This window comes from Thalia democratica, chromosome 9 (assembly GCF_965202585.1).
Source record: "Thalia democratica chromosome 9, ktThaDemo2.hap1.1, whole genome shotgun sequence".
Classification (NCBI taxonomy): domain Eukaryota; kingdom Metazoa; phylum Chordata; class Thaliacea; order Salpida; family Salpidae; genus Thalia; species Thalia democratica.
The window spans coordinates 7,714,490-7,740,779 of record NC_139173.1 but is presented as its reverse complement, the minus strand read 5'-3'; the positions used below and the strand labels follow the sequence as shown (position 1 = coordinate 7,740,779).

The following is a 26,290-nucleotide window of genomic DNA, read 5'->3' as shown; positions in this document are numbered from 1 at the left end:
TATATTTTTGCTGAAGATATTTACTAAAATTTGCCTTAATTCCTGACATGTTAGAAAATCATTGACAATTGTCCACTTGAATTCGTTTATGTTTGCTGATATGTTTTTGTTTGTTATAAGCTTTTGTCTTTTTTGTATTGTTGCTAGCTAATTTTGTTTAATTTCTTTAAATTAGTTCCTATTTTTAAAGTTTATGTTATAATTAATTATCACTTTATTGTTTTATTAGTAAATATTTTTTTATATAGGTAAAATATTTTGGCTTCTGATATGTTATACTTATTAACTTCAACAATATAGTTTTTTAGTAGTTGTTTTATAGAAAAATTTTATAACGTTTAAAAATAAAATGTAGTAATAAAAAATTTTGAAGTTATGTTAAACATTTTTAAATACTATGCAATGTTATATATATTTATTTTAATAACCAAAGTTAAAAAACAAATATTACATATGTTTTATTCAGCTTTTTACCACAATCATCAGCGATTTAAATTGAAACTAATATTTAATTATAAAGTAAAGGAAAAAAGCAAAATACACAGAATTTACAAACATAGTTTTTTATTTTGTTCAGGGCGTGTTTGTGCAAAAAATTAAATTTCGCTTCAAAATATTAACCTGTGACTTTAAAATAAGTTTACTTATACGAGTAGTTTTTGCTTCTTGTAAGGCATATAGGAGAGGTCATGCAAGTTGAGCTTCACAACCAGGTAGTTAGTTGTTACCATTGGTGATTTCACGGTGACTCATAACCAAATAGATTTGAAGAATGCGTTTTTTTTTCATTGCCTTTCAATTTTATAGGCTGAATGAACAAAAAAAGATCTTTTCTATTTCAAGATACCTAAAAACAGTAATCAGTTTTTGCTCAGTAACAGCTAAAACTTTTATTTGATTTTTTTAATCCTTGCTGTAACTGACTATCAATTGTTATATGCAATGAATCTTTTCCATTAATCATAGTTGACTTATTGTGAAACTAATTAAAGAAGTTTCGGATTTTTTGTTGCATTATCACATAGAAATAAGTTAATTTGTGCAGAGTTTTATTCATTTTCATACGACAATTTATGTTTAAGATCAAAATAATTTTATAAACGAACTACCATATACCAAACTTCGTATATATTTAAAAAAAAATCTACATATGCTATTTAAAAGTATATATGGTTTTCATATTTCAGCGTGTTTAAGTATGCCATTTATTAGATTTAGAAAACGTTATAAGTTCGGAGATAATTAGTTATGTAGTTAAAGTCGAAATTTTGTATTTATTTTGAAAAAGCTTTTTTTCATAGTTTCTGATACTGTTTTGTTTCTTATTTTTTAAGGGCAAGGTATATATATATATTTTTGTTGAAAAAAGCGCTAAAATGGTTTGGTCTAAGGTTCTGGTTATCCCCTTTGGTTATCGAGTTATACATCACGAATTCAGTTTAGTGTCTTGTATAGGACATGATACTATATTTAAAGCTACCAGAATGCTAATTTTGCTACGATTTAGGTTTGTTTATTTTTATTTATGTGGCTTTCAGCTGGTTAAAGACTAGCAACTATGCCATAAAACATCTGAAATACTTCATTTTTCATAAGCAACTTAATTAATCAACAATTTATCATTGTGCTTTATACGGGCAATCACGCTTGTCAAATGCTGTTAAAGTCTTGTCCAAATAAACTTTCAACAAGCGTCACTTAACTCTTACTTTAAAAAAATATCAATTGTTTTACTTTTAATGTAATGTACTATAAACGCTGTTAAGTCATACAGTGCCTACTATTTTTTAATGTTTCTAACAAGGCATATTTAATTTGTAAAACCAATTTAATGTTGCTCAAAAGACCAACAAACAGCTTATTAAAAGTGCCTAGCTCTCTATCAGTAACTTCTTAGATATTAAATCATAGTTTAAAAGGTAGTTTTGAAACATTAAAATTTTGCTTGTTAAAAAAATGAATTAATGCAACGTACGATCCACGGACCGGGTCCGGCTCTGGAAGTGAAAATGACCTACCCGAAGTTGTTAAAAAAATTTAAATGGAATGCGGTCAGCAAAAGATATACCAGCGGCCCACGAGCATGTAAAACTGGCTCTCTAAACCAAATTTTAAAACTTAAACTAGGTATCCAGTTTGATATAAAAATCAAAGTTTACAAGAACTTTCTTAAGATACAGTAAAAAAAGGTCATGTAGAGTTTTAATATTGTCATATTGTATAAAATGAAAGTTTATGGTAAAGTAAATTTCCTCAATTTATTGAGATTACAATGCTCCAGTCCGCCAAGGGCTAATTTTTTCCATATCTGGCCCATCAAGTAAAAACTTTGCCAACCTCTACTCTTTACTAATAAACCTTATCATATTTTAACTTTATTTTGATGTAATTTTTTAAAAACTATAAATCGTTCTGTATTACTATATTTTTGGTGCTACATTTTCATTCTAAAAACGAAAACTTTTTTTATTATTAATGGTGATAACACAGAGAAAGTAGTTCTGATGAAAGTTTGTGAGCAACAAAATCAGTTTCTATAATTATTAGTTTTCAAAATGTTTAAAACAAGGTATCTCACAAATGAAGCAAAAAATATCTAAGTTGTCAGATAAAATTTTTAAACTAAATTTGTTCCTTGAACTGTATTCTATGTTTGTAACAGTTGAAATGTAATTATATAATTCCAGGTTACCACATTTCTCTTTTTTCTTCTTCGCATACACCATAGACGTAGAAAAAGGTGTTTTTATTTTCTTTTCTAATTGGATTCTAAAAATATGTTTTGTTGAAGATTCTTGAATAAAAAATAACATAATTAAATGCTAAAGTAATTAAAACTGAAGCAGAATGTCTTGTAAAGTAATTTTCAAGCTTAATTGGTGTAAACTAAAATAATGTTTACAAATATTCGTTTTTTTCAATTTTTAAAGATCTTTAAATTTTAAATTTTAAATAACAAACATATATTTAAATTTAAAACAATATAGTAGATAAAAAGCTCTTACATAAACATTTTAAAGTTATTAAATGTAAGTTATTGCTTTTTTTAATTATTTTTTGTCCTGATTTCTTTTTCTAATAATATCTGTAATTTTTATCAAATATCTACCATGTATTTTCAAAAACATTTATCGTTTTAGAAAATAGTTTCATGATTTTTAAAAACTAACATAATTTTGTATAGGGACTAGCAAATTTACTTAATTTACAAAATTTACGCTTCTCAAAGCTTCTAGATTTTTCTATTGGCACTATGCAAGTCTTTAGGGATATGCATAACTCTACCGTTGTACACTTTACAAGTAGTTTTAGCTTCAATTAAATTGTAAGCATCATCTAAAAAATTCTAAACAGTTCTGTCCCAATTCGGTTTACTTTTTAAGCTGTTTATTTTTTCTGCTCATTTTTTAAAACCTGTAAAATAGTAAGTTTTATGTTTAAGTCTCAATTGATACAATTAATCATTTTATAATAAAAGTAACAGGATGATATTTTTATAAAAAACATTTTTATATCATTTTACAATTACTTTGCTGTCTTTTCAATAAGTTTGAATAAAAGTAAAGAAAAGTTCATAAATATTCAGGTATTTCAAAAACAAATACAGTAACATGCAAATATATCATTTTGACTATGTTTTTAAGCAAGTCATTTTTCTACAAACTGAATTCTACAGGTTAAGTAATAATTAAAAACAATAGAACAACTTTGTACTTAAAATTTATTAGTTTTCAACGTAGAAATATTGAAAATTACATTTGCATTCAACAAAATATATCACACCAAAACTAATATGCAAAATTACATAGTTTGACAAACTTTACAAAATATCAAAATACTAAATTAGTTTTACGGTCTTAAGTTTTTTTTTTTGTTTTTATATTAACTACTTATGTTGTTTAAATTAATTCATTAAAATTCCATGATTTTTATAGGGTTTATTTTAATTATCATTGCTTTTGCATGAAATACTGTGTAAAGTAGCAAACTCTGAGTATAAAATTGTTTTGGTTTTACTTACTTTTTAAATTCTAAGTAACTCTTTTTTTTCAAACTTTGAGCTTACTTAAATGAAATTAATAGTACAAATAAACAATCCAATTTATTTTACAAGCCAGATGTGAATACTGACTAAACAATTAAACTTAAAAAAATAAATAACTCGTTAATTTGCTTGTTTATTTGAAACAGTAAATTACTATACTTAATTAATTAATTAAATAATTTAAATATTTTTAATTTGCTTTAATATTTTGTTTATGTTTATTTTTTGTTGAACACAACTGTATTTTGTTTTTCTTCTTGTGTGTCCTGTTTAAGTGGCTCAAGTTTTGATACCTGAGTCCAACATTGCATAACAAACAATATAATGATAAAAACAGTTGGTATTGTAGACCACAGAGCAAACATATCTTACTTTGTATAATTTTTTCATTCCGTTTATAAGTAGTTTCTAAATCGACGTATTTTTGCTTTTGAAGATTATCACAGTTTTTCTTAGAGTAGTTAGATTTTTTTTTAATTTTTACAGTAGCAAAACATTTAAAAGTTTTAAAGAAAAACTTACTACATCATCTAGTATATTAAAGTTTTTTTTTTTTGCTCTCAGACAAAATTGTCGCTCGTGCAAAATTGACCCATCGTGCAAAAGAGTCTTTGTGAAAAATGATCCGTCTCGTAACTAGTACGTTGATATCATTTTAATTATTAACTTTTTTGATAGTAACTAGATATGGCTTTCATATATCAGATTTTACTGATTATAAAAATCAAATGTAATTATTAATCTTTATCGTTTTATTATATTTATTGGAGTTTATTGTGCAAAGATGGACTCGGGCATTAAATTCTGAGCCGCTTAAACAATACACACGAAAAAAGAAACAAACAAATTACATTCAATGAAAATTAAAATCTAAAAATAACATAGTAAAAAAATTACAAACAAATAGTCCTGTATGATAAATAATAACTTAGTGTGCACATAGAACAAAACGAAATAAACTCTTATATAAAAACTTATGCATAGACTAAAAAAGATTACACATTTACAAAAATTATATATAAAAACTTATAATCTGTAGGGGGAAGGCGTAAGGAAGAAAAATTAATTTTTAGTGATACTAATATTTCACAATGAATTTTTATTCGTTAATCACTGTATTTTACTTGTGTTTATATTATTTAAATCAATTTTTTTAGTTTTAATCGAAATTGTTCCACCCTCCCACACGAAACCACATCCTGCGGTAACTAATTCCACATATTTATTGTTCTGCAGAAAAAAGAGTTTTGCTACTGACTGTTATTAAAGTTATATTTACATTTTATTTTTTATCTTTTCCTTTCAAATTATAATTGGTCTGGGAAAAACAAAAAACTGGTTGAAAAATTCTTTATATTTACCATTAACAATTTTAAAGAGTGTTATCAAGTCAAACTTCCATCTTCTATACTCTAGAGACTCCAATCTGAGTTTCACCAATCTATCTTTGTATGAGGTATTTGAAATGTTGCATCTAATACAAACAAAACGGGTAAAATTTCTTAGCACGGACTCAATCCTAATAATGTCTTTTTTTAAATAAGGTTTATTGGGGTATTGTATTCGAGTTTAGGGCGAACGTAGATTTTAAATAATTTACTAAGAATACTAGCAGAACTGGTTTTAAAACTTTTAAGTATTTGATATGATGAGTTTTGAGCAATTTTATATAAATAACTTATATGTTCGTTCCATTTTAGATTTTCAGATATATGTGTTCCTAAGTCTTTAAAAGATTTTACTGCTGGTATTTTAGTTTTATTAATTAAAAGGTTAAAAAGGAAGGGTTTATTTTTATTGATGGTTAGAACTTGGCATTTTTTTGGATTTAAATCAAGTTTTCTTGTTTTTAGCCATTCGTGAATATTATTTAATGTTATTTGTAAAGAAGTTTCTGACTTGCTAAATATTTTTGCGTCATCTGCAATTAGACTTATTTCGCTTTGAATGTGAGTATTAAAAGTGATATCGTTGATGTAAATTAAAAAGAGAAGAGGACCAATGACTCCACCTTGTGGTACTCCACTGTGAATTTTCAGAGCATCTGATAATGTGTTGTTAATGAGTACACTTTGTGTCCTACTGTTTAAAAATACGCTTAGCCAATTCACTAAGTTATCATCAAAACCATATTGAGTCATAGTTTTTAATAATCTAATGTGTGACACAGAGTCAGTATAGACCAGGGTTTCCCAAACTTTTTTGCTAATGGCCCCCTTCAACATATAGATTACTCATAAACTACGATAAAATACACATAAGACCTTTTTTTTTTTTTTTTTTTTTTTGCTCTTCATCTGAAACTCAAAAATATCTAGTGTAAGTTTCTAAACTGCCATAAAATACACACAAGACCTTTTTTTTTTTTTTTCTTCATCTGAAACTCAAGAATATCTAGTGTAAGTTTCAAGTTATGGCCTCATGGCCCCCCTGTGGCTCTTTTACTGCTCATGGCCCCCCCTCTTCCCCCTTTGCTGCTCATGGCCCCCTGAGTATCTGTCATGGCCCCCTAGGGGGCCACTTGGCCCACTTTGGGAAACCCTGGTAAAGACCTTTATAGTGCTTTTTTGATGTCAGTATAGACCACTGTGACTGATTCATTGTTTAAGTAAGTTATTAGCCAAGTATGTAAACATGTTAATAGTTGAATTCCTGATGATCGGTGGGGAACAAAGCCAAATTGTTTTGGTGTTAATAAATTAAAGTCTAAGAGGTGGTTAAAAATTTTTGGGAAATAATGTGTTCAAAAACTCATGAAAACGTACTAGTTTTGGATATTGGCCTATAATTTAATGGGTCGTGTTTGATACCTTTTTTGTATACTGGAATTACATAAGATGTTTTCCATTGTTTAGGTATTTCTGACAATGCTGGGGAGCAATTAAAAATTAACAATAAAGGAAAAACTAATGATGGAATAGCATTCTTAATAAAATAATGTTGAGTTTTCTCTGGCGTTCTAATAATTTTATTTTTAAGGTGCTTCGTCGATGTGAAAATATCTTCAGAACTTATAATAAAACTTTTCATTTTACTGCATGTTTTTTTAGGTTGCTTAAAACTTAGATGATTTTTATCTTGTTTAAATACATTTTGAAAATTTTTACTGAAGAGTGTGGCTCTTTCAAAATCTTAAATTACTGTTTTGTTTTAATCGATATCAAAAGAAAACTTTTGCTTGGTATGCAATGTTTTTATTTAGAACTAACTTTTCATTGTTTTTTATATGTACTATGACTGAGATCACTTTAAACTTTGAAATTACTGTTAAACTTTGTTTTTTACCTACCATTGTGTGTTTTAATTTTATCTATTTTGCATGGTTTTTTAGTCACATGACAATTCAAATTTAGACACTTCAATTTTTTTTTTAATTATTCAAGAGATCAATTCGATGAAAGCGATTTTATGTTAAAAAGGTAAGTTTGTATTTATTTAAGTTGTCAGAGTTTTTTTTTTGTTTTTTTCTTGATAAATTAAGGGTAGGTAAGTATTTAATCGGATGGCCAGCCTTAGTAAGATAAATCTTCCACTGGCCAGACTTACTTAAAGAGTCCTCGCGGACCGCTTAATTAAAAGAAAAGCTGTAAAAAAAATTATTTAAAAAATTTAATCCTCATATATATTACAGTTTAAATTGAAGTTTGTCGACCATGTGTTTTGATTTTGCAAGGTTCAACTTAGAAAGTTTTCAAAGCCGTCATTAAGGATCCACGCCATCGGGCCACACATTATAGAAATTTTAGTTGTCATTAATTTAATTGTCGTTAAAGAAATAATGCTTTCTTTCTATATGGGTGTCCTAGTTGCTGCAAAAAACCCTATTATAAGTAACTACCAAGATAGATTTTCTTGTCGGTGAAAACTGTTCATTCATCTTTTCAGGTGATGTCATTTTTGCAACTAAACTTTTTGCAATGAAAAAAAAAATACTAAACTGAAAAGATTAAGAAACATAAATAATTTAAATAAGCTAAACATTCAAACTATCGGTTTAAGGTTTAATACTGATGTAAATAAAGTTTTGAATCGTTTTAAATTTGCTTAAAAATTACTTAAAACGTCTAATGGTGATTAAAAAGTAAAAGCCATCAGTGAGAGTTGATTTACGAACTAAAAGTAAAAAGTGCAGCTTACTTACAATAATTTTTTTTTATTTTTTTTGGTATGAAACAAAAAAAGTAATCTTAAAATAGAAAATTTTAATTACAATTGAAATTACACTTAATAACTATTAATTTAAAATAATGCAAAGTAAACTTAAAGTTACCAGTTCAAACTTAACGGAAAACAACATTATTTACTTGAAGCTTAACTGTTACAAAGTTACTTCCTAAAAAGGTCCAAACTACTTCAATCACTACTTCAATTAAAAAGATCAGCCTAAAATTCTAAGTAATATATATTTTTTTTTAATTCCAACCTAAAGCTAGTAAACAGTAGTTAATTTACTGTAATCATGGGATGAAAACATTCAAAGAAATTTTTTCAAAATATATTTGTTGTTTTAGCACTACCAGAGAGAGAGTTTTGATAGCTTATAACTATTTTTTACAAGCTAACATTAATCAGTTTCCGATTAATTTTATGCGAATTAGAAACTAAATTGAAATAAAATTCATGATCTTGTAAAAAATACTGTTGTATAAAAAATTTGAAAACATTTTTATACCATGTGCCTAACAAAGTTTTAAAATAAACTAAATAGTGCTACAAAATTTGACTAATATTTGTTTCTGCTGCCGGTTACCAAAAAGTATTAAATAAAAACTTACAAATTTAGATAGAAAGTTATAGAAAACAATGTAAAATTGTATAAACATTGACAAAATACTTTTTCTAATTAGTTGCAAAAAGTTTTTAAGTTTGTCGTAATTTTAACAGCATTGCCACTAACCCAGGACAATTTAAACATAAACTTTAAGTTATGACGGCTTTAGTTCGAAAAATTTACATTACCTAGGGATCTCTAAAAGCTTAGGCTAAGTTACAGTATAATCTGTTTAAATTGTGTTAACAATTTTATATTATTTATACTTAGGGATTTTTTTTATCTCTAGGGAGTTTAAAGTTTAGATCCTGACCAAATTATATTAGATTTATAAAAATTTTCAAGAGTTTAAGTATTTAACTTTTAATCATTAAGTAAAGTTTTTTTTGGCTAACGAAAGCATATAGTTAAATAAATTCTGAAAGTTTTCAATACCGAAAGTAAAAAAGGTCCTATTTATAATTATAAAAGATATTGATAGTTCAGCTCTAAATAATTAAGAGTCTAATTAGTACGGTTGCATTTTTTTACAGATTACTCATAGTATAACAACATTAAAACCAAGTCCTTTTTTAAGTTTTAGGCACAATCAAAGTGTTTTTAGTAAATATTTTTTATATATAGACATCTTATGATTGTTTAGGGTCAACTGTGCCAAGCAGACGTGATTTTTAGCTGAGAATAATAAAAGAACAACAAGCTTAAGCGTTTTACAATATAAGTTTACAAATATGCCTAAAATATAATTATGCTACATGTTTTTTATACTTAACCTATTTCACATTCAAGTTTATATCCTTTTTTTATAGTTTCTTTCAAAACACAATAGCTCAAGATTTTTTTTTAATTAGCAAGTTTTTCATAAAAGACTGCTTATACGGTTAAGCTACATCAAACGAATAATCCATTTGTAAGCGACGGGCTTCAATAAGAAATCTTATGATTCCGCAACTCTCATGTAACCAGATATTTTAAATTATATGTCCCGTTCGGCAAACTTATTCTAATCATCAAATAGTAACATATTATTTAAACAGCCTTTATTGTTTTCTTAATACTTTTTACAACTATTATTTGCTGTTTATTTATACAAAGTTTGGATAAATTGACACAACTCAAAAATAGCAAAAAGAATATTACTTAAACTTTATGACAGAAGAAAATACTGCTAATGTAAGACTTTTATAACTTCACTGTACTTTTACGATCATGTTACTGACGTATATTTATAAAGTTGAGCGTACAAAATTTTTTATTTGATTGCCTTTTTTTGTAATACGGCTTTTTTATTTATTTAAATCAAGTACCCTAGAACTATTCAGGACGATACTTTGTTTTTGATTAAAACTAAACCTTACAGACCAAATTTGAGAAGAATAAAATATTTTATTGATTAAAGCAACAGTAAATATTTCAGAGGTTTTAATAGAAACTATAAAAAATAGCAACTGGTTTCTTTTAAACATTTAACAAGTTGCAACAATTTATTACTAACAGTTATGTGCAGAGGAAATAAATAACTACTAAAAATAGTGAAATTCTAGTAATACACTTTAAATGGTGTTTTTTTATTCCTTTTTATTTAATATAGTATTATTATTATTTACGTTCACAACTAGTAGTTTAATTAAAATATATTAATTACATTTTATTTATCATGAGCCACAATATTTTTCCAAAGTTAAGATGCTAATATTTAAAAAAATATATACAAATTGATAAATGTGTAACTATTTGATGTATTTTTTGTTATTTTTTTCTTATTATATCACATTTTTAAACTGAAAAATAAAATTCTATATGCAAACTATATAACACTTAAAGGTAGTTATTACTGAGGCAGCTTTATTTCCTACTTATTCTTTACTTATTATTGAAACAACATTTTAAATGTAAAAAAAAAATTAACAAGTTGAAAATTTATGATAATATAAGGAGGAAAAGTGGATTACTTATGGTTTGTCTAACCTTTATTAAGTACTTAAAATATAAAATTAACTTTTGCAGATAAATATTTATATACTTTTAAATAAACTAAAATATAACAACGTAAGAAAAATTATATTTAAAAAATAAATTACTGCACCTTAGTGATTATTTTCAATATATATTTATTTCAACATAATTCTACATGTTTATATAAGTAAAATCTTAAAACAGATATCACAATTGTTTGAATTTTTAAAAATACCTAAAAGACATAGAATTAAATGTAAAAAATTATTATTTAAAAGTAGGAAAATTTTGCTAATATTTGTTACAATAACGTTTCTTACTATAAGTTATTTTGTTACAATGATTCACAACAAAAAAATATAACAAAACAACAGACTTGATTGAACAGCTATAATCAGTGATTTTTATTTTAGCAAGTGCGGCAGAGGTATCAAAAAAATAAGTGAGATATTACAGTGTTTTTAATTTTAATGATGAACACATTCTTAATGAATCCTTTTTTTTTTTTTTGATAGTTTAAAAGTAATATATTAAAACAGTTACGCATTATTTTGTTTTGATTTCTAGTCTGCTCTTAAGATTTTTCTTAAAAAATAAAATTTGTATTTACGCAGTTGACTGTAAACTTTGACAGGCATAGTATGAAACAAAAATCTTATTGAATTACATAAATTGCTAAATAAGAGTAAAATTTTGATTTAACAACGCAGAAACTTGTTTTAAAATAGGACTTGAATCTTGAAAAATTTCTTAAAAGTCACATTAACTAACATTTTTTCGTATGGGAAATCTTTGAAAAATTACAAAAAACCTGTGCTTTAACGAAAATAATGTAAACTAATGTAATTTAAAAAAAAACTGTCAAAAAATAAACTGAGAAATAAATTAATTTATGCAAAATGGTTTTAGAATTGCTAATATGTTTTATTTGGATTGTTCTTACAAATAAAAGTATAAACTAAAATAAAAAAACAATAATTATAAAAAAAATCAAAATGACTTTATTGCTTTGAATCAATCAGGGTTGCCACTCGTTTTTTTTATAAACTTTTCCAGGTTTTTCAAATTTCTTCCAGATTTTTATAAGTACACATTTTTGGGTCTATTTTTACTTTAAAGTTTCTAAGGTAAGAAACTGTGTTAAATAGTTTTAAAACATTGAAAACATATTACTACTTTAAATATTTTTTATAATAAAATAATTTTTAATGATGACAATTTTTTTTTTAATTTTTAAGATAGATTTTTTGAGTCAAATCGAAACTTTACTACTGAACATGTGAAAATTGTTAAATTCCAGATTTTTTTCAAAATTTCTCAAATTCCAGGTTTTTCCAGGTAAAGTGGCAACCCTGAATAATAATATAATAATTATGTTCATGGATAAAACTTGACATTTCCACCGGAGACATTCAGGTTGATATCTGGATTCTGAAGTTCTGAAATTGTACTGCAACAAGCAGCAGCTGGGTCTCCAGATTCATCCAAAAAACCATTCCAATATTCATTTCCTGGGTAAGCATTTCCATCCCATGCATACATTGCCACTACAAGTTTTCCTGTGTTCTCACCTTCTAATTTATCAGCAGGGTTTCTTCTTGAAAAAGTAACCTTGCACCTAGTACCATTTCTTGACAACACAACATCATTATTTCTAACCTTACCTGAGTATTCAGACATCCAAGAAAAGTCAACATTTGCAACTCTGGGTAAATTGTGCATTGCAATAAGCTCTACAACTAAATCAACAAACAAATTATGTTGGACATGTTTTGGTAGACCATCAGGTGACCAAACACCCATACCCAATCCAACAAAATGGCAAAACACATCTTTATTTTTTTCTTCTCCTCTGAAATTAGCATCCAAAATGAATGGTTCCAATACCATCTGCATTCGCTTTTTGTAAACAACTTTATCAAAGTATTTGTTATCAAAAGCAGCAAAGCGATCTTGATTGCAGTTGAAATTTTTGTTTACTTCATCCCACGTGAAGAAACATTTGTTTGGTAAATCATAAAACTCTGCCCAAATGTTCAGAACTTTGGTTTGTAATTGTTCTTGGTCTGCATTTCTTCCATAACCATTTTCACTTTTGTTTTGATCTTCTGTAATCACCATATGCTTCCATTCCATGTAGTCTGGTTTTTCAAGTCTAGGGCCAACACACCCAATATAAACACCTTCCTGTTCAATATCATTGCTTTCACTCAGTTTACCTCTGTTGTTCCTATTTCCATTGTTAATAAACAGAGTTGGGCTTGAAACCATAACTAAAGCAGATAACAACATTTCATCATAGCTAATGAGATTTTTGAGTGTGATTGGATCTCTTTCTCTATTTGTACCAATTGCTTCAAAACCACCTTGAAAACTTTGCTCATTTTTCAAAACTGCACCATCTCCCCTGCCCACAAAAACTAACGGTCTTTTCTTCAGGCAGCGATCAACAAAGTAATGTGTGTTCATGGATTGGTACACTTCCGAGTAGACACTGTTGTTTTTCATTAAGTTTATAAATTTTTTGACTACATCATCAAAGCAATTATGCACAAGAGGATAAGTTCTGGACGCATGGTCTTCGATGACAGACAAAAAGCCTTGTTTACTCAAGTTTTCTATGCGATTGTTGCCCACAGGAAAAAGGTCCTTGTAAGGAACACTCTTGGAACGCGTGATTAGGGAACTCATGTTTTATTTAAAAAAACTATTTGTGCTAATTCTACAAAAAAACTATGGTGAATAAGCTGTCATGATTGAAAAAATATTTTATAATTTTTTGGTAGTTAGAACTTAGTTTGAAACTAAGAATTATATTAAGGGCATCAGGGGGTCCACATTGATTTTTACAAGTTGATCTTATTTGATAGAGTTTTATCTGAGCTACCAGACATTTTTAACCGCTTAAAAAATTCAAAGTAATTTTTGAGATACGAGCGATCAAAGTCAGTGACCTCAATAGGTTCCTAATGGAAGGCGCAAACTAGAAAAGGACCGTTTCACTAAAAATCTATCTCCTCCTGCATTTTTTAATCAATCTTCTTCAACTTTTTACAGAAAGTGTATTATTAGATTTTAAAAAGATCAAATGAAGGAATTTTTTTAATTTTGAAAAATAAAATTTTTATTACAAAAAACCACCTATTTTTTTGTTTGTTTATCTAAATTTTTATATTTAAATATTTTATAAATTCTAACATTCAAAGTCTTTTAAACTATAAAAGGAACGTTTCCTGAAAGTTTGAGGTCTCTAGCTTAAAAATGAATGAGAAGATATATTTTTAGTGATGTTTTAAATTTCCGAAAAAATTGAACTTAAAAAATTTGCATCCATATATTTATATCAGAAACATTTTATTAAAATTACAATATCTTAAAAGTTATATAAGATTTTTTTATTCTATAAAAACAGGCTTGTATTTTGTACTTTAAGATTTCATATAAGATCCAATGTTATTTTCAGTAACAAAAAAATTCAATAGTATTTTCAGTAAATATTTTATCTTTTACCAGGTTTCAGTGGCAAATAAAAATAATAATCAAGTATAACAAAAAAGTAAACTGCACATAACAAAGAGTCAAATATGTACAAAGGGTAACTTTTGCACAAACGAATATTTTTGCACAAAGACAAGTTTGCACAAAAAATAAAAATAAAATAATTAAAATAAAATTACTGACTAAGGGTAAAAGTGAATTAAAAAAATATAAAAAGAGAGAACACATTAATAAGAATAATAAAAAACTGACCAAGGAGGTAACAGTGACAGTCAATAAACAACTTAAAAGTATGTAAAATAAACAAAAAATAAATGCTACAAAAGATACAAAACTGGCCAATGATAAAGGTTAGGGTAATAAAATAAATTAATATTAAATAAAAAAAGTTCCTACCCTTGCAAAAGCTTTTTTGTGTAAAAGTGACCATTTGTGTAAAAGTGTCCCTTTGTGCATTTTTAACGCCTACCCATTTATAACAGTTGAGTGTTTTCTATCTTTTAAATAGCTTTTTAGTAAATTTAACATTGAACCTTTTATATTATAATTTTTAATTTTCTTCTTGTGTGTCCCTGTTTATGTGGCCCAAGTTTTGATACATGAGTCCAACATTGCACTTTAAACAATATAATAATTAAAAAAAAAAAATTAAAATTTATGATTAAACATATTAAATGCTTTAGCCAAATCCAAAATACAGATCAATTTATCAACTTTTTCTTATCAGCCTCATTTAATTCATCAACAATCTGATTCAAAGCTAATTAAGTTGTACAATTTTCCCTAAATCTATTTACTGTTTCTCATGTAGTACATAATTCAAACAAAATAATTTTTTCAATTTCTCACACACTGAAAACACAAACTGATGATATAATAAATATTATTTATTAAATAAGTATAATATTGTTTAATGAATATATCCCTGAATTAATAAATTTGTGATTTTTATTTATTCACAGTTTATTTTTCTTCTCTTATAAACAACCTTTTTTACTCTCAGATTTTAACCAGCTATATCTCACAAATTTGTTTGAACATTAAAAAGCTGTAAAAAGCAACTTGTAGCCTTGAAAAAACTCTACAAAATAAGATTAAGTTGTAAAAAAAATAATTTCTACCCTTATGATCTTAAATTAAAAAACCCAATAAAACAAAACAAGTTTTATTTTAAATTAAATTAAGGTTATAATTTAAGTTAAGCCTAATGTTTTTGTACATGTTAATTTCATTTTTCCAGATATTTCAACAACTGAAAATCTTGTTTCAGTAAAACCTAGTTTTGTTTTTAATTAAAACACTATCTGTTACCTTAGCATACTACATATTATTATCTTATTAAATAACTGATTTTTATTTATATATGTGTTGTCAACCAGATTTGATCTTGCAACAAATAACTCAGAGAGTTTTCAAAGAAAGAAAAGGCTCTTATTGGGAGCCCAAGGTAATCAGACCACACACACATCCGAGGTACACTTTGTTTTCATTTGTGCACTTATAAACCTTATCTCATACTTCCTTTTTTTAATTGTTTTTGTAAAAAATTATCATTCAATGGACTTATGTTTTTTGCTTATGACAAAAATAAAGAAACATTTTGAACTTCTTAGCTTTCATATTACCTTAGAAACTAGTCAAGTCAAGTAAACAGATTGTCAAAACAGAAATACAGCCAAATAAAAATTTTAAATTAAAGTACTTAATTTGGCTAGCTGTAGAATATGCATTTTTTAGACATTTTAGAATAAACAAGTACTTTTCGTGTTTTTGAGAGGTGAAAGTCACCGTTTAAGATTCATTTAGCAAAAATCATGTGTGCTATTTTATCAATATTTGATTCTTTAAACGCTATACAACGGTCGTGCACCAGGTTCTAGAACTAAATATTTTGAGCATTTTTTTATCGTTCAATAAACTATAGTTGTCAAAATTAGTGAACAAAAATTAATATGCAAAAGATAAATAAAGATAAAACAAGTATCTAAATTTAAGGTAATAATTTATTGTAGCCGGCAGGCAAGATGAGAAATTTTAAAAACTGTGATCTGAATTAAACAATTAAGTTTTCGCAGGCTACGTAAATTTGGAATTTTTACTGTAAAAGTCAAAATAACCCATTTAAAGGTAAAACAAAGTCAACAATTGTTTGTTTATCATTAATGTGTTGTGTAGTATTAAGTTGAATGCCATAATCCTATAATATTAAAAATAAACTTCAAGTAGTCTTTTAATACTTATAAGAACAACTTAAGATAATATAAAGCAGTTTTAAGCTCTATCTATTGTCTAAATTAACAATACTTATCTTAGTTTACTGAGCTAATTCATAATACCTCTGAAAAAGAGATAAAGTTATGTGAATATGTTTAAATAAATATAAGGGTAAGCTTAACTTTTTTGAACAAAACTCTTTATTGCTTAGTTAAAATAAGTCATTTTTAAGATATTAAGTTTGACTGTCGCAAAAGTGCTGTAAATTAGAGTTGTCAGAACTCCATAAAACAAAAAGTTCTGTATACTTAATAACTAATAGAAGAACTTATAATACTCACAATCAGAGTTGCCAAAATGCTAACAAGTTGCAATGCAAACTAAACACAAATGCTTTATAAGCGTCAAATAATTTTTACTTAAAATGCTATGTTCGACTATATTTGGTAATTCTGACAAATTCCTGCTCACGTATTTTTTTTTCGTTATTATAGGCAACTCGACGTAGCTAGCTGACAATATTTTGCGAACCTGGTGATGCTTTTGTATGTAAATGAACAGGAAGCGCTTACAGCATACAAGCTTTTTGAACAACGCTCGTAAAACTGAACATTAACAACTAACATCAAAGGTGCTTTGGGCGGTGACTTAACGGCTTCGGGTAAGACAAACAAAAACAAAACTTTCGAATGTTATTTCTTATTTAAGAGCGAAATAAATAAATTTGAGAATAAACAAATGGCGTAAATATTACGAGGTTTACGACGTATGAGAGCAATGTTTTAACGTATTTTATCATAAAACTATGTTTTTGTGTTTCCAGGTAAAAATTTAATGTAAATTGTTCAAACCAAACATAAGCAAAAAATTTGTTATATGAGTATAATTTAAAAACTTTTAGAGGTTGTATTTTAAGAACAGAAATATACTCATTCTAATTGTTAAGTTTTAGTATGTTTTCATTAAAATTTTTAAGCTAAATTGTAAAAACACATACGTCTAAAAGTGTTTAAGACTGTGAAAACTCTAAATAAATAAATTTAAGATATAAAATTGTTCGATCTAGTTCTTTATGGTGAAAATGACCGGACCCCGACCGTTTTTTAAACTTTAATAAGATCTGGCCCCCAAGTGAAAATTACCAGCCTACGAGCGAAGTGACAGGCCCGAAAAAGGTTGATTTTTATAAAACTTTGTGTCATATTTTTACTAATACTTAACTGTAAGAGTCTAATGTTAAAAACATGCTAAAAAATTACTTTTTAAATTAATGTGTACTAATAATTACACCAACTTGTCCTAATATTTGATGTTGTTCTAATTTAGTTTGAATATATATTTTTAAATTAATACCCCAAGCAAAGTGTTTTTTTAAGTACGATATTTTACATACGTACCTTTGTCAATTACAATGTCAATTCTATTTTGTAGACATTATTTAAACATCTGATAACTCTCAATCTACATCTAAAGTTCTCAGACTTGAGAAATTTTACGGATTCAAAAAAGCGATCAACTGTATCAATAAAATTATATTCCGGCCGGACCCAACACTTTTATTTAAATTAGAATCCAACCAGATACGGATCTCGACTTAAAAGTATATCCAGTCGAATTCGAATCTAAAAAGTCATTATTAGTGATGTACCGGACTCACTATCCGGGTCCGGGTCCGGCCGGATATTGCCATTTTTGTCTGATATCCGGATCTGGCCGGATTCTAATTTGAAAAAAAAGTCCGGATCCGGTTTCGGCCGGATTCTAATTTGAAAAAAAGTCTGGGTCCGGTTCCGGCCGGATTCTAATTTGAAAAAAAAGTCCGGATCCGGGTCCGGCCGGATTTCTGTTAGGATCCGGCCGGACCCGGATCTAGTTAGTAAAAAAGAGCGTACTGAAAAGTATTTTTTTAAAAACAAACCCTGTGTAAATTAATAAGAGTCATTTTCGTCAGTTAAAATTAAACAACTACCGAGATTTGCTCATTTTGTACACGTGACTAATTTACACTTGTTTACATTTAAACTATGAAATAAACATTTCATGAAATGCAACTCTTTACATATGTTGTAAAATTGAAAACTTTGGAATGAATACTTGCATTGTTTATTGTTTAAAGTTGAGCTCAGAGAATATTTAGAGTTAATACGGTTGAATGTACGAGACGAGCCAATGAGAATCATATGACGAAATGTTATAAACTAAATACTGATGCAACAAAACATCAGAACATGACAGGCAGTTTATATGTAAGCAGTTAGTTAGTTTGGTGTGTAGCTTGAAGCAACAAAATATCTTAAACGTTTTTGTGAATGCTTATTGTAAGTAGTGTTTTGTTTTAAAAGTGAATATTTCAACAGGTGTTTAATAGTTAAAATATTTAAGCCAGGTTTATAGTTTAGTGGTTTATTAAAAATTTTACAGTTTCTTGCTTACTAAAAGTTTTATTTAATTTTTAGTTTTTTGTTTCAAGTCTTTTGATATAGATTTAAATAGCTTCCAGTTTTTAAAGTGTTACCAAAGTAATTAATAATTTTGTATATGCTAGTATTTCTTGTAGTTTTTTATATAAAAGATTCATCACTCAAAACTGTCGTGTCTGATTATAGAAAGTAGTATCAGTTAGAATTTAGTATTTGTTAGATATTAATTAAATAAGGTAGGATTTAATTATTATGGGTAGTACTAATAAGTTAAGTGTACCACAATCAGTCCACAACTTTACTACCAAATTGTCAACCTTTGCTAGCTGTTCTACTGATTATTAGATTAAAGTAATTTTTTCAGTTTTTAAAAACCTCATTCTGACTCAGGCTTGTTTATACTCACTCTAGTTAGTTTTATTGACTTAAACAGTGGCAACCCTGCTAGTTTGAAAATTTTTGGGAATTTCAGAAAATCTTGGACTGCCTCAGGCTAGTTTAGTTTTTTATAAAAACTCAGGCTAGTTTTCTTTTAGATTTTGAATGAGTTTGAGCTGATCCAGTTTTCAATATTTTGTAATTTTCTAGTGTATTTTGTTCAAGAACTTGATTTCAGATTTTTAATTGTAAACACCTAAATTTGTAAACCTTGTGGCTAGCTGTTCTACTTATTATTAGATTAAAGTTCTTTTTTTTTCAGTTTTTAAAAACCTCATTCTGACTCAGGCTAGTTTATTCTAGTGATGTACCGGACTCACTATCCGGGTCCGGCCGGATATTGCCATTTTTGTCTGATATCCGGATCCAGCCGGATTCTAATTTGAAAAAAAAGTCCGGATCCGGTTCCGGCCGGATTCTAATTTGAAAAAAAAAATCCGGATCCGGGTCCGGTACATCACTAGTCATTATTCGGATGGATCCAGTAAATCACAAGCTCGAAATGCTCCGGCTCACAAAAGACTAAATTTTTCCGGATCCGGCCTGTTGATTGAAAAACGTTGCCCAGCCCTAATCTAGATCAAGTTTTCCCAAATGGTTTTCAAAAGGCCCCCTTTAAAGAAATTAAAAAAGTTATAGCCACCTCCAACAAGGTCACTTTAAAAAAAAAAATTTGTTTTTCTTTTCATCAGCAACTTTAGAATACCTAGGGTAAGTATTGAATAGTTTAAATTATAATCTCATGGCTCCATGTAGCTCCTTTGCTGCTCATGGCCCCCTGAATATCTGTCATGGCCCCCAAGGTATGTCGATTCCTGATCTAAATTAAGCATGTTAGTTATTCATTTCAACGGCACAATAGTTCAATGTTTCTGCTGCCATTGCAAATAATAAAAATATTAATAAAAATTTTGAACATTTATATAAACTAAAATAAAAAAGTAATATTAAATACTAATAAATTGTGTTATTTACTAATTAATATTGGTAGTTGTCAAAATTGCACGAAGATACTTTTGCACGAAGACACTATTGCACGAGATTACTTTTGCACGAGCAATTTTGCACGGAGACATTTTTGCCCAGGTTGAATGTTTTATTTTTCGGAATTTTTTTATTGATTTTAATATTTTAGCTTTTTTTTACTACCACTGTTACCTCTAACCCTTACCGTCGATAGTAGCTTTTTTTTGATAAATGTTTTCTTATTTAATTAATTTATTATTTTTTTAACATATTTTATTACTATTTTTTGTTTTACTACTACTTAACCCTTACCCTCGGTCAGAAACTTTTTTTTTCTTTAATCACTTTTTAGTTTTTTTCTTATTTATTTATTTTTCTGTAATTTTTTACTCTCGTGCAAATTTGTCCTTTAGTGCAAAATCTTCTTCGTGCAACTTTATTCCCTAGTGCAATTTTGTGCCCTTGTGCAAACTTGACTTCGTTCAAATTTGGCTTTGTGCAAATTTGGCTTTGTGCAAATTTGGCTTTGTGCAATATTCTGCACTCGTGCAATTTAGACCCGATCCCAAAAAATATAGCTGTTTGGTTTGTAGATGCTAACTAACATATATTATCAAACACTATATATTTAATATTTGTTTTTAAATATAATAAGTATTCAAGAAATATAAATTAATAACAAGAACTTTAATTGGTATGATTTACCCAGGGCTTTCAAAAAACCTAGAATCCTTGAAAAACCTGGAGTTTGACAATTTAGACTAGAAAAACTTGGAATTTGAGAAATTTGTAAAAGTAACCTGAAATTTTGATCAAAAATTACTAACAAACCTGGAATTTCAAAAAACTTTTGCATGTTTAATAGTAAAATTTCGTTTTGACACATAAAATCTATGGTTTAGATTAAAAAAAATTTGTCATCATGAAAAATGATTTTTGTTACAAAAACACATTTAAACAACCTGTTAGATATATTTTCAATGTTAATTTACTCAGGGTTGCCACTTGGTCAGGAAAAGTCAGGAAATCAGGAAATGTCAGGAAAAATTTAAAAAAATGACAAAAGACAGGAAAAGTCAGGAAAAAATGGGAGGCTTTGAAAAAAAGTCAGGAAATTTGATAAAGTTAAAAAAAAAGTCAGATTTTGTCAGTTTAAATTTACAAAATTCCTTGTTTACCAAATTATGCCTTCAAATGGTAAAAATTGATTAAAAGTCCTTTAAAGTCAGAAAAAAATTCCAAAATTTCCTAAAAATTTACAAAAATATTTAATTTTATTTCCAATGCCTTCATCTGGTATAAATTAGTAAAATATCGTTTATAAAACTGCAAATTTTTTTTATTTAACATATTGAACAAGTACCCTACTTGAACAAGCAGATTTTGTAAGCTTTTTAGTATTGATGATCTGTAGCCAGGACACTTCCATAGTGAAACTTTGATATATAAACAAAAGTTTATCTAGTATAATATTAGAATCAAAGTGTTTTGTGTTTAAATAAATAATTGAGTTCTTTATAACTAAGCATTTAGTTTAGTATTTTATGTAACAAGTTAATGTGTATACTGAAGTGGAATGCAGACCAGATGAAGGAAACCATATCTTCATTAGATAAAGAGGTTGAAGTGCTAATAAAAAAACGGAGAAAATAAATTTTGGTTCATACATTTAAAAAAACAGTATTGATTAAGTTCTTTATTGTTTTAATGTTTTAACTGTAAATAATCGTTACTGTTTTAAGGTTTGAGTTGTGAAAACTCCTTATTGATTTAAGGTTTAATTGTAAAAGTTCCTTATATGCCATTTGTTTATCTAGATACATTTATGCTAGGAACTGCTAAAAAATTGAGTCTTTTTTTCGACAAGCTGTGTTTATAAGGTAATAATACAAGTAGTTTGCTAATAGAGCTGTTTATTACAAACATCAATCATACGTTTAAGTGATGTGCTGGAAGTTTGATGATAGAATTAAAGAAATTTTAAGTGTTAGATTGTGTATTTTAGAATAAGTTTAATTTAAGATTTTGATTTAGAAAAGTCAGGAAAATTTTTGTAAAAAGTCAGGAAATTTTTCTCAGCTTGATCAGTGGCAACCATATACTTGTAAACACTATTTTTTTACCTTGAACTTATTTTAAACTAAAAGTACACCAAAACGTGTAATTTTACAAACTTTGAAGAAATTTTGAAAACCTGGAAAATTTTTGCCAAAAACATTTGGCAACCATGATACACTCAGGACAATTCATAATATGAAATAAGAAATGAATCCGACTAAGACCAATCAGAAGTTTTAAAAAAGCTCAGCCTAACTCAAGTATGTTTAAAAAAAACTGAAAAACTTTGGACTTTCTTTTTGTAAACTTGAGCTAGCATGATGTAAATCAGACTAATAATTGATCACTCTGCTTTGCATTTTTCCTCAAAGAAATGCAACTTAAAAAAGTAAAATCATTCTTATAATAGCCACTCTTATAAGTTTTTGTTGCTTTCCTATTTTGTTTTAAAACAGATTTTTTGATAACTATATTCTTGTTAGAAATAGGTAAAAAAAGAGTTTTACATGTTCTCTTCTGCAATATATTTGAATGAACACAAGAAGTGTGTACATAATTCATTTAAACTTTCTTTTAGCCTTGTTTTTATAATAGTAACTATTATATAACTTATAAGTTATTACAGAACTTTAATGTTCAGGGTTGCCACTTTACCTGGAATCCTGGAAACACTGGAATTAGACAATTTAGGCAAAAAAATCTGGAAAAACCTGGAATTTTGAACAAAAATCACTAAAAAACCTGGAATCTTAACAATTTTTACATGTTCAGTAGCAAAATTTCAATTGGACTCAAAAATATATCATATAAATAAAAAACATTTGCTATCATCAAAAGTATTTTTTCAATGTTTTTATACTAATTAACTCAGTTTCTTACCTTAAACATAACTTAAACTAAAAATAGACCAATAAATTTGTACTTTTCAAAACCTGTAAGAAATTTGGAAAACCTGGAAAAAGTTTTGAAAAAAATTAAGGGCAACCCTGACAAAACTAACTACTTAATAATCAAATAATTCCGAATAATAGAATCATCCTTTAGGTAGTTCATCCAATTTAATAGAGTTAATCCAAAACAATTATACAAAATTATCCTTATTTTAATCAACTATAAAAAATCTTACAATATGAAAATTTGATTATATGAGTTAAGTTTTTATTATATTTATGTTTGTTAACTTAATAAAAGCTTACTAACCAGTCAACTGTAAAGTTAGAGCTGATTAAAATATAATAAAAACTAAATAATATACTCATAGAATTATAAAAGTAATTGAAAATTGACATAACTTAACAAGCTATTCATTAAACATAAGTAAATGTTTTTATTTCAAGTAAAGCTTTAAGCAAACAAAAAAAGTTTGGTCTACATGTACTTATCAGAACATTTGTGTAAAATTTACTTTGATTTATTGAAAATTTTTGTTGTAAATTTAACAACAGCTAGTTATGACATAAAACAGCAAATTTTTATTGCTATATGGGGTCCAACATTTTTTTTGGTAAAAATTAGCAAGTGCTTTCGTATGAAAGCTTTTAGTATAAACTACAAGTCAGTTTTAATAAAGTTTTGGAAATTATTTTACTTTTTACGTAATGTAATTTTGTGAAAGTTTCTGCAAATTTTTCATTGTTATATTTTCTTGTAAATTTAAAAGTTCACTTAAAATCTATTTTCTTAAGACCTCAAACTTTTAGAAACCATTCTTAATATTGTAGAGTGGTGAAGTTTAAAATGAAGTAGATAAAAGAACAAAATAAAAGTAGTTTTTAAATAAAATATTATTTTTTTAAATTAAAAAAATGTGCAAATAAAGATTTAAGATAATAGTTAAGGACTACTTTAAAGTTTAAAAATGAGTAAGGTGGTATATTTTTTGGGAAGTATTTTTTTCACAATTTTGAATCCAATTTTTTATTTGAAATCAATTGAGCTTACCAAATTTGATAAATTAAGTCTCAAAAATTACTTTAAGTTTAGTTTTGCAGTTGACAATAATTGATAGCTATGATGAAACTTATAAGATAATAGGTAGTCTCCTTAAGACATTGATAACTTAATTCAAGTTATGTGCAGAAATTGAAAGCTTGATATGTAAAAGACCTTTTGGCTCAGTTTAAGATTTAATAAATGTGTACATTTTATTAGATTTAATAAAATATTTGTAGAGTTTAAAATTAATATTTTTTTACAGTAACTTAAATAAATTTATTTTTACAGAACCATATTATAAAAAAAGGTCCTTAGCTTAAACTCCTACTCTACTACTTAAAATGAACTCTCTGATAGCGCGTTCTAATAGTGTTCCTTATAAAAATCTATTTCCCATTACTTCTAATCGCATAGAAAACTTGAGTCAACAAGGCTTGTCATTAATTATTGAAGACCATGCTAAAAGAACATACCCTGTTGTTCATACATGCTTTAACGTGTTAGTCAATAAATTCATAAATATAATGAAGAATAACAGTTGTTATGAAAAAGTATACAAGAATATGAATCCAAATAACTTTGTTGATCGCTGTTTGAAGAAAAGACCCTTAGTTTTTCTGGGTTGTGTTGATTTCTCAATTTTAAAGAGTGGACATGAACCTACTGGGATTTTTGATAGAATAGGAACAAAAGAAGAAAACCATCCACTTCTTCTTGAAAATCTCATTAGCTATGATGAAATGTTGTTTTCTGCTTTAGTTATGGTTTCAACTCCTACTCTGTTCATCAACAATGGAAACAGGTACAATCGTGGCAATTTAGGTGAAAATGATAGTTTTGAAAAAGAAGGTGTTTATATTGGGTGTGTTGGCCCTAGACTTGAAAAACCAGACTACATGGAATGGAAGCATATGGTGATTACAGAAGATCAAAACACAACTGAAAATGGTTATGGGAGAAATGCTGATCAAGATAAACTGCAAACCAAAGTTCTGAACATCTGGGCAGAGTTTTATGACTTACCAAACAAATGTTTCTTCACTTGGAATGAAGTAAAAGATAACTTTAACTGCAATCAAGATCGCTTTGCTGCTTTTGATAACAAATACTTTGATAAAGTTGTTTACAAAAAACGGATGCAGATGGTATTGGAACCATTCATTTTAGATGCTAATTTCAGAGGAAAAGAAAAAAGTAAAGATGTGTTTTGCCATTTTGTTGGATTAGGTATGGGTGTTTGGTCACCTGATGGTCTACCAAAACATGTCCAACATAATTTGTTTGTTGATTTGGTCGTAGACCTAATTGAAAAACATAGTCTGTCTAAAGTTGTAAATGTTGACTTTTCTTGGATATCTGATTACTCAGGTAGGGTTAAAAATAATGATGTTGTATTGTCAAGAAATGGTACTAGGTGCAAGGTTACTTTTTCAAGAAGAAACCCTGCTGATAAATTAGAAGGTGAGAACGCAGGAAAACTTGTAGTGGCAATGTATGCGTGGGATGGAAATGCTTACCCAGGAAATGAATATTGGGATGGCTGTGTTTCCGCTTCTGGAGATCCAGCTGCTGCATGTTGCAGTACAATTTCAGAACTTCAAAATCCAGATATCAACCTGAATGTCTCCGGTGAAAATGTCAAGTTTTATCCATGAAAAAAGTTACCAATTTAAATATTTTCAAAAGTGTTGAAGCAACAAAATAGTTATATGTTATTGACACTTTTTTCGTTAGTCTTAAAATAAAAATCTTAGTTTATAGTTGAATATAAAATATATAAGCTTAAACTATTTAAATCAAACTAAAGCAAAATAGGTTTATCACTTACTCAAGCTAGATACCAACTTTTGATCAACTTATTTGCGCTCTAGGTAAATTGATTATTTTATTAAAAGTTTTTTCATTTAAACTTGGCTAGTTAAAATTATTGTCTAACTCGAAGCTTTTTTTTTTAATTAGGATATGCAACTGTTGCTGCAGTTGCATTTA

General features: G+C 27.3%; 2 protein-coding genes across 2 annotated transcripts; one reads left to right on the top strand and one right to left on the bottom strand.

Moving 5' to 3' along the window:
• Positions 1-12,149: 12,149 nt before the first annotated feature.
• On the bottom strand, positions 12,150-13,463 carry LOC145844383 (ADP-ribosylarginine hydrolase CG3568-like). Its single transcript, XM_082951780.1, has one exon. The coding sequence runs from the start codon at positions 13,461-13,463 to the stop codon at positions 12,150-12,152; it is 1,314 nt and encodes a 437-aa protein (XP_082807906.1).
• Positions 13,464-24,864: 11,401 nt separating this feature from the next.
• On the top strand, positions 24,865-25,956 carry LOC145844382 (ADP-ribosylarginine hydrolase CG3568-like). The gene has a single exon (XM_082951779.1). The coding sequence runs from the start codon at positions 24,865-24,867 to the stop codon at positions 25,954-25,956; it is 1,092 nt and encodes a 363-aa protein (XP_082807905.1).
• Positions 25,957-26,290: the final 334 nt, after the last annotated feature.

Excerpts from the sequence above, each read along its gene's own strand:
- LOC145844383 (XM_082951780.1), bottom strand. The coding sequence starts at position 13,463 with ATGAGTTCCCTAATCACGCGTTCCAAGAGTGTTCCTTACAAGGACCTT.
- LOC145844382 (XM_082951779.1), top strand. The coding sequence starts at position 24,865 with ATGAATCCAAATAACTTTGTTGATCGCTGTTTGAAGAAAAGACCCTTA.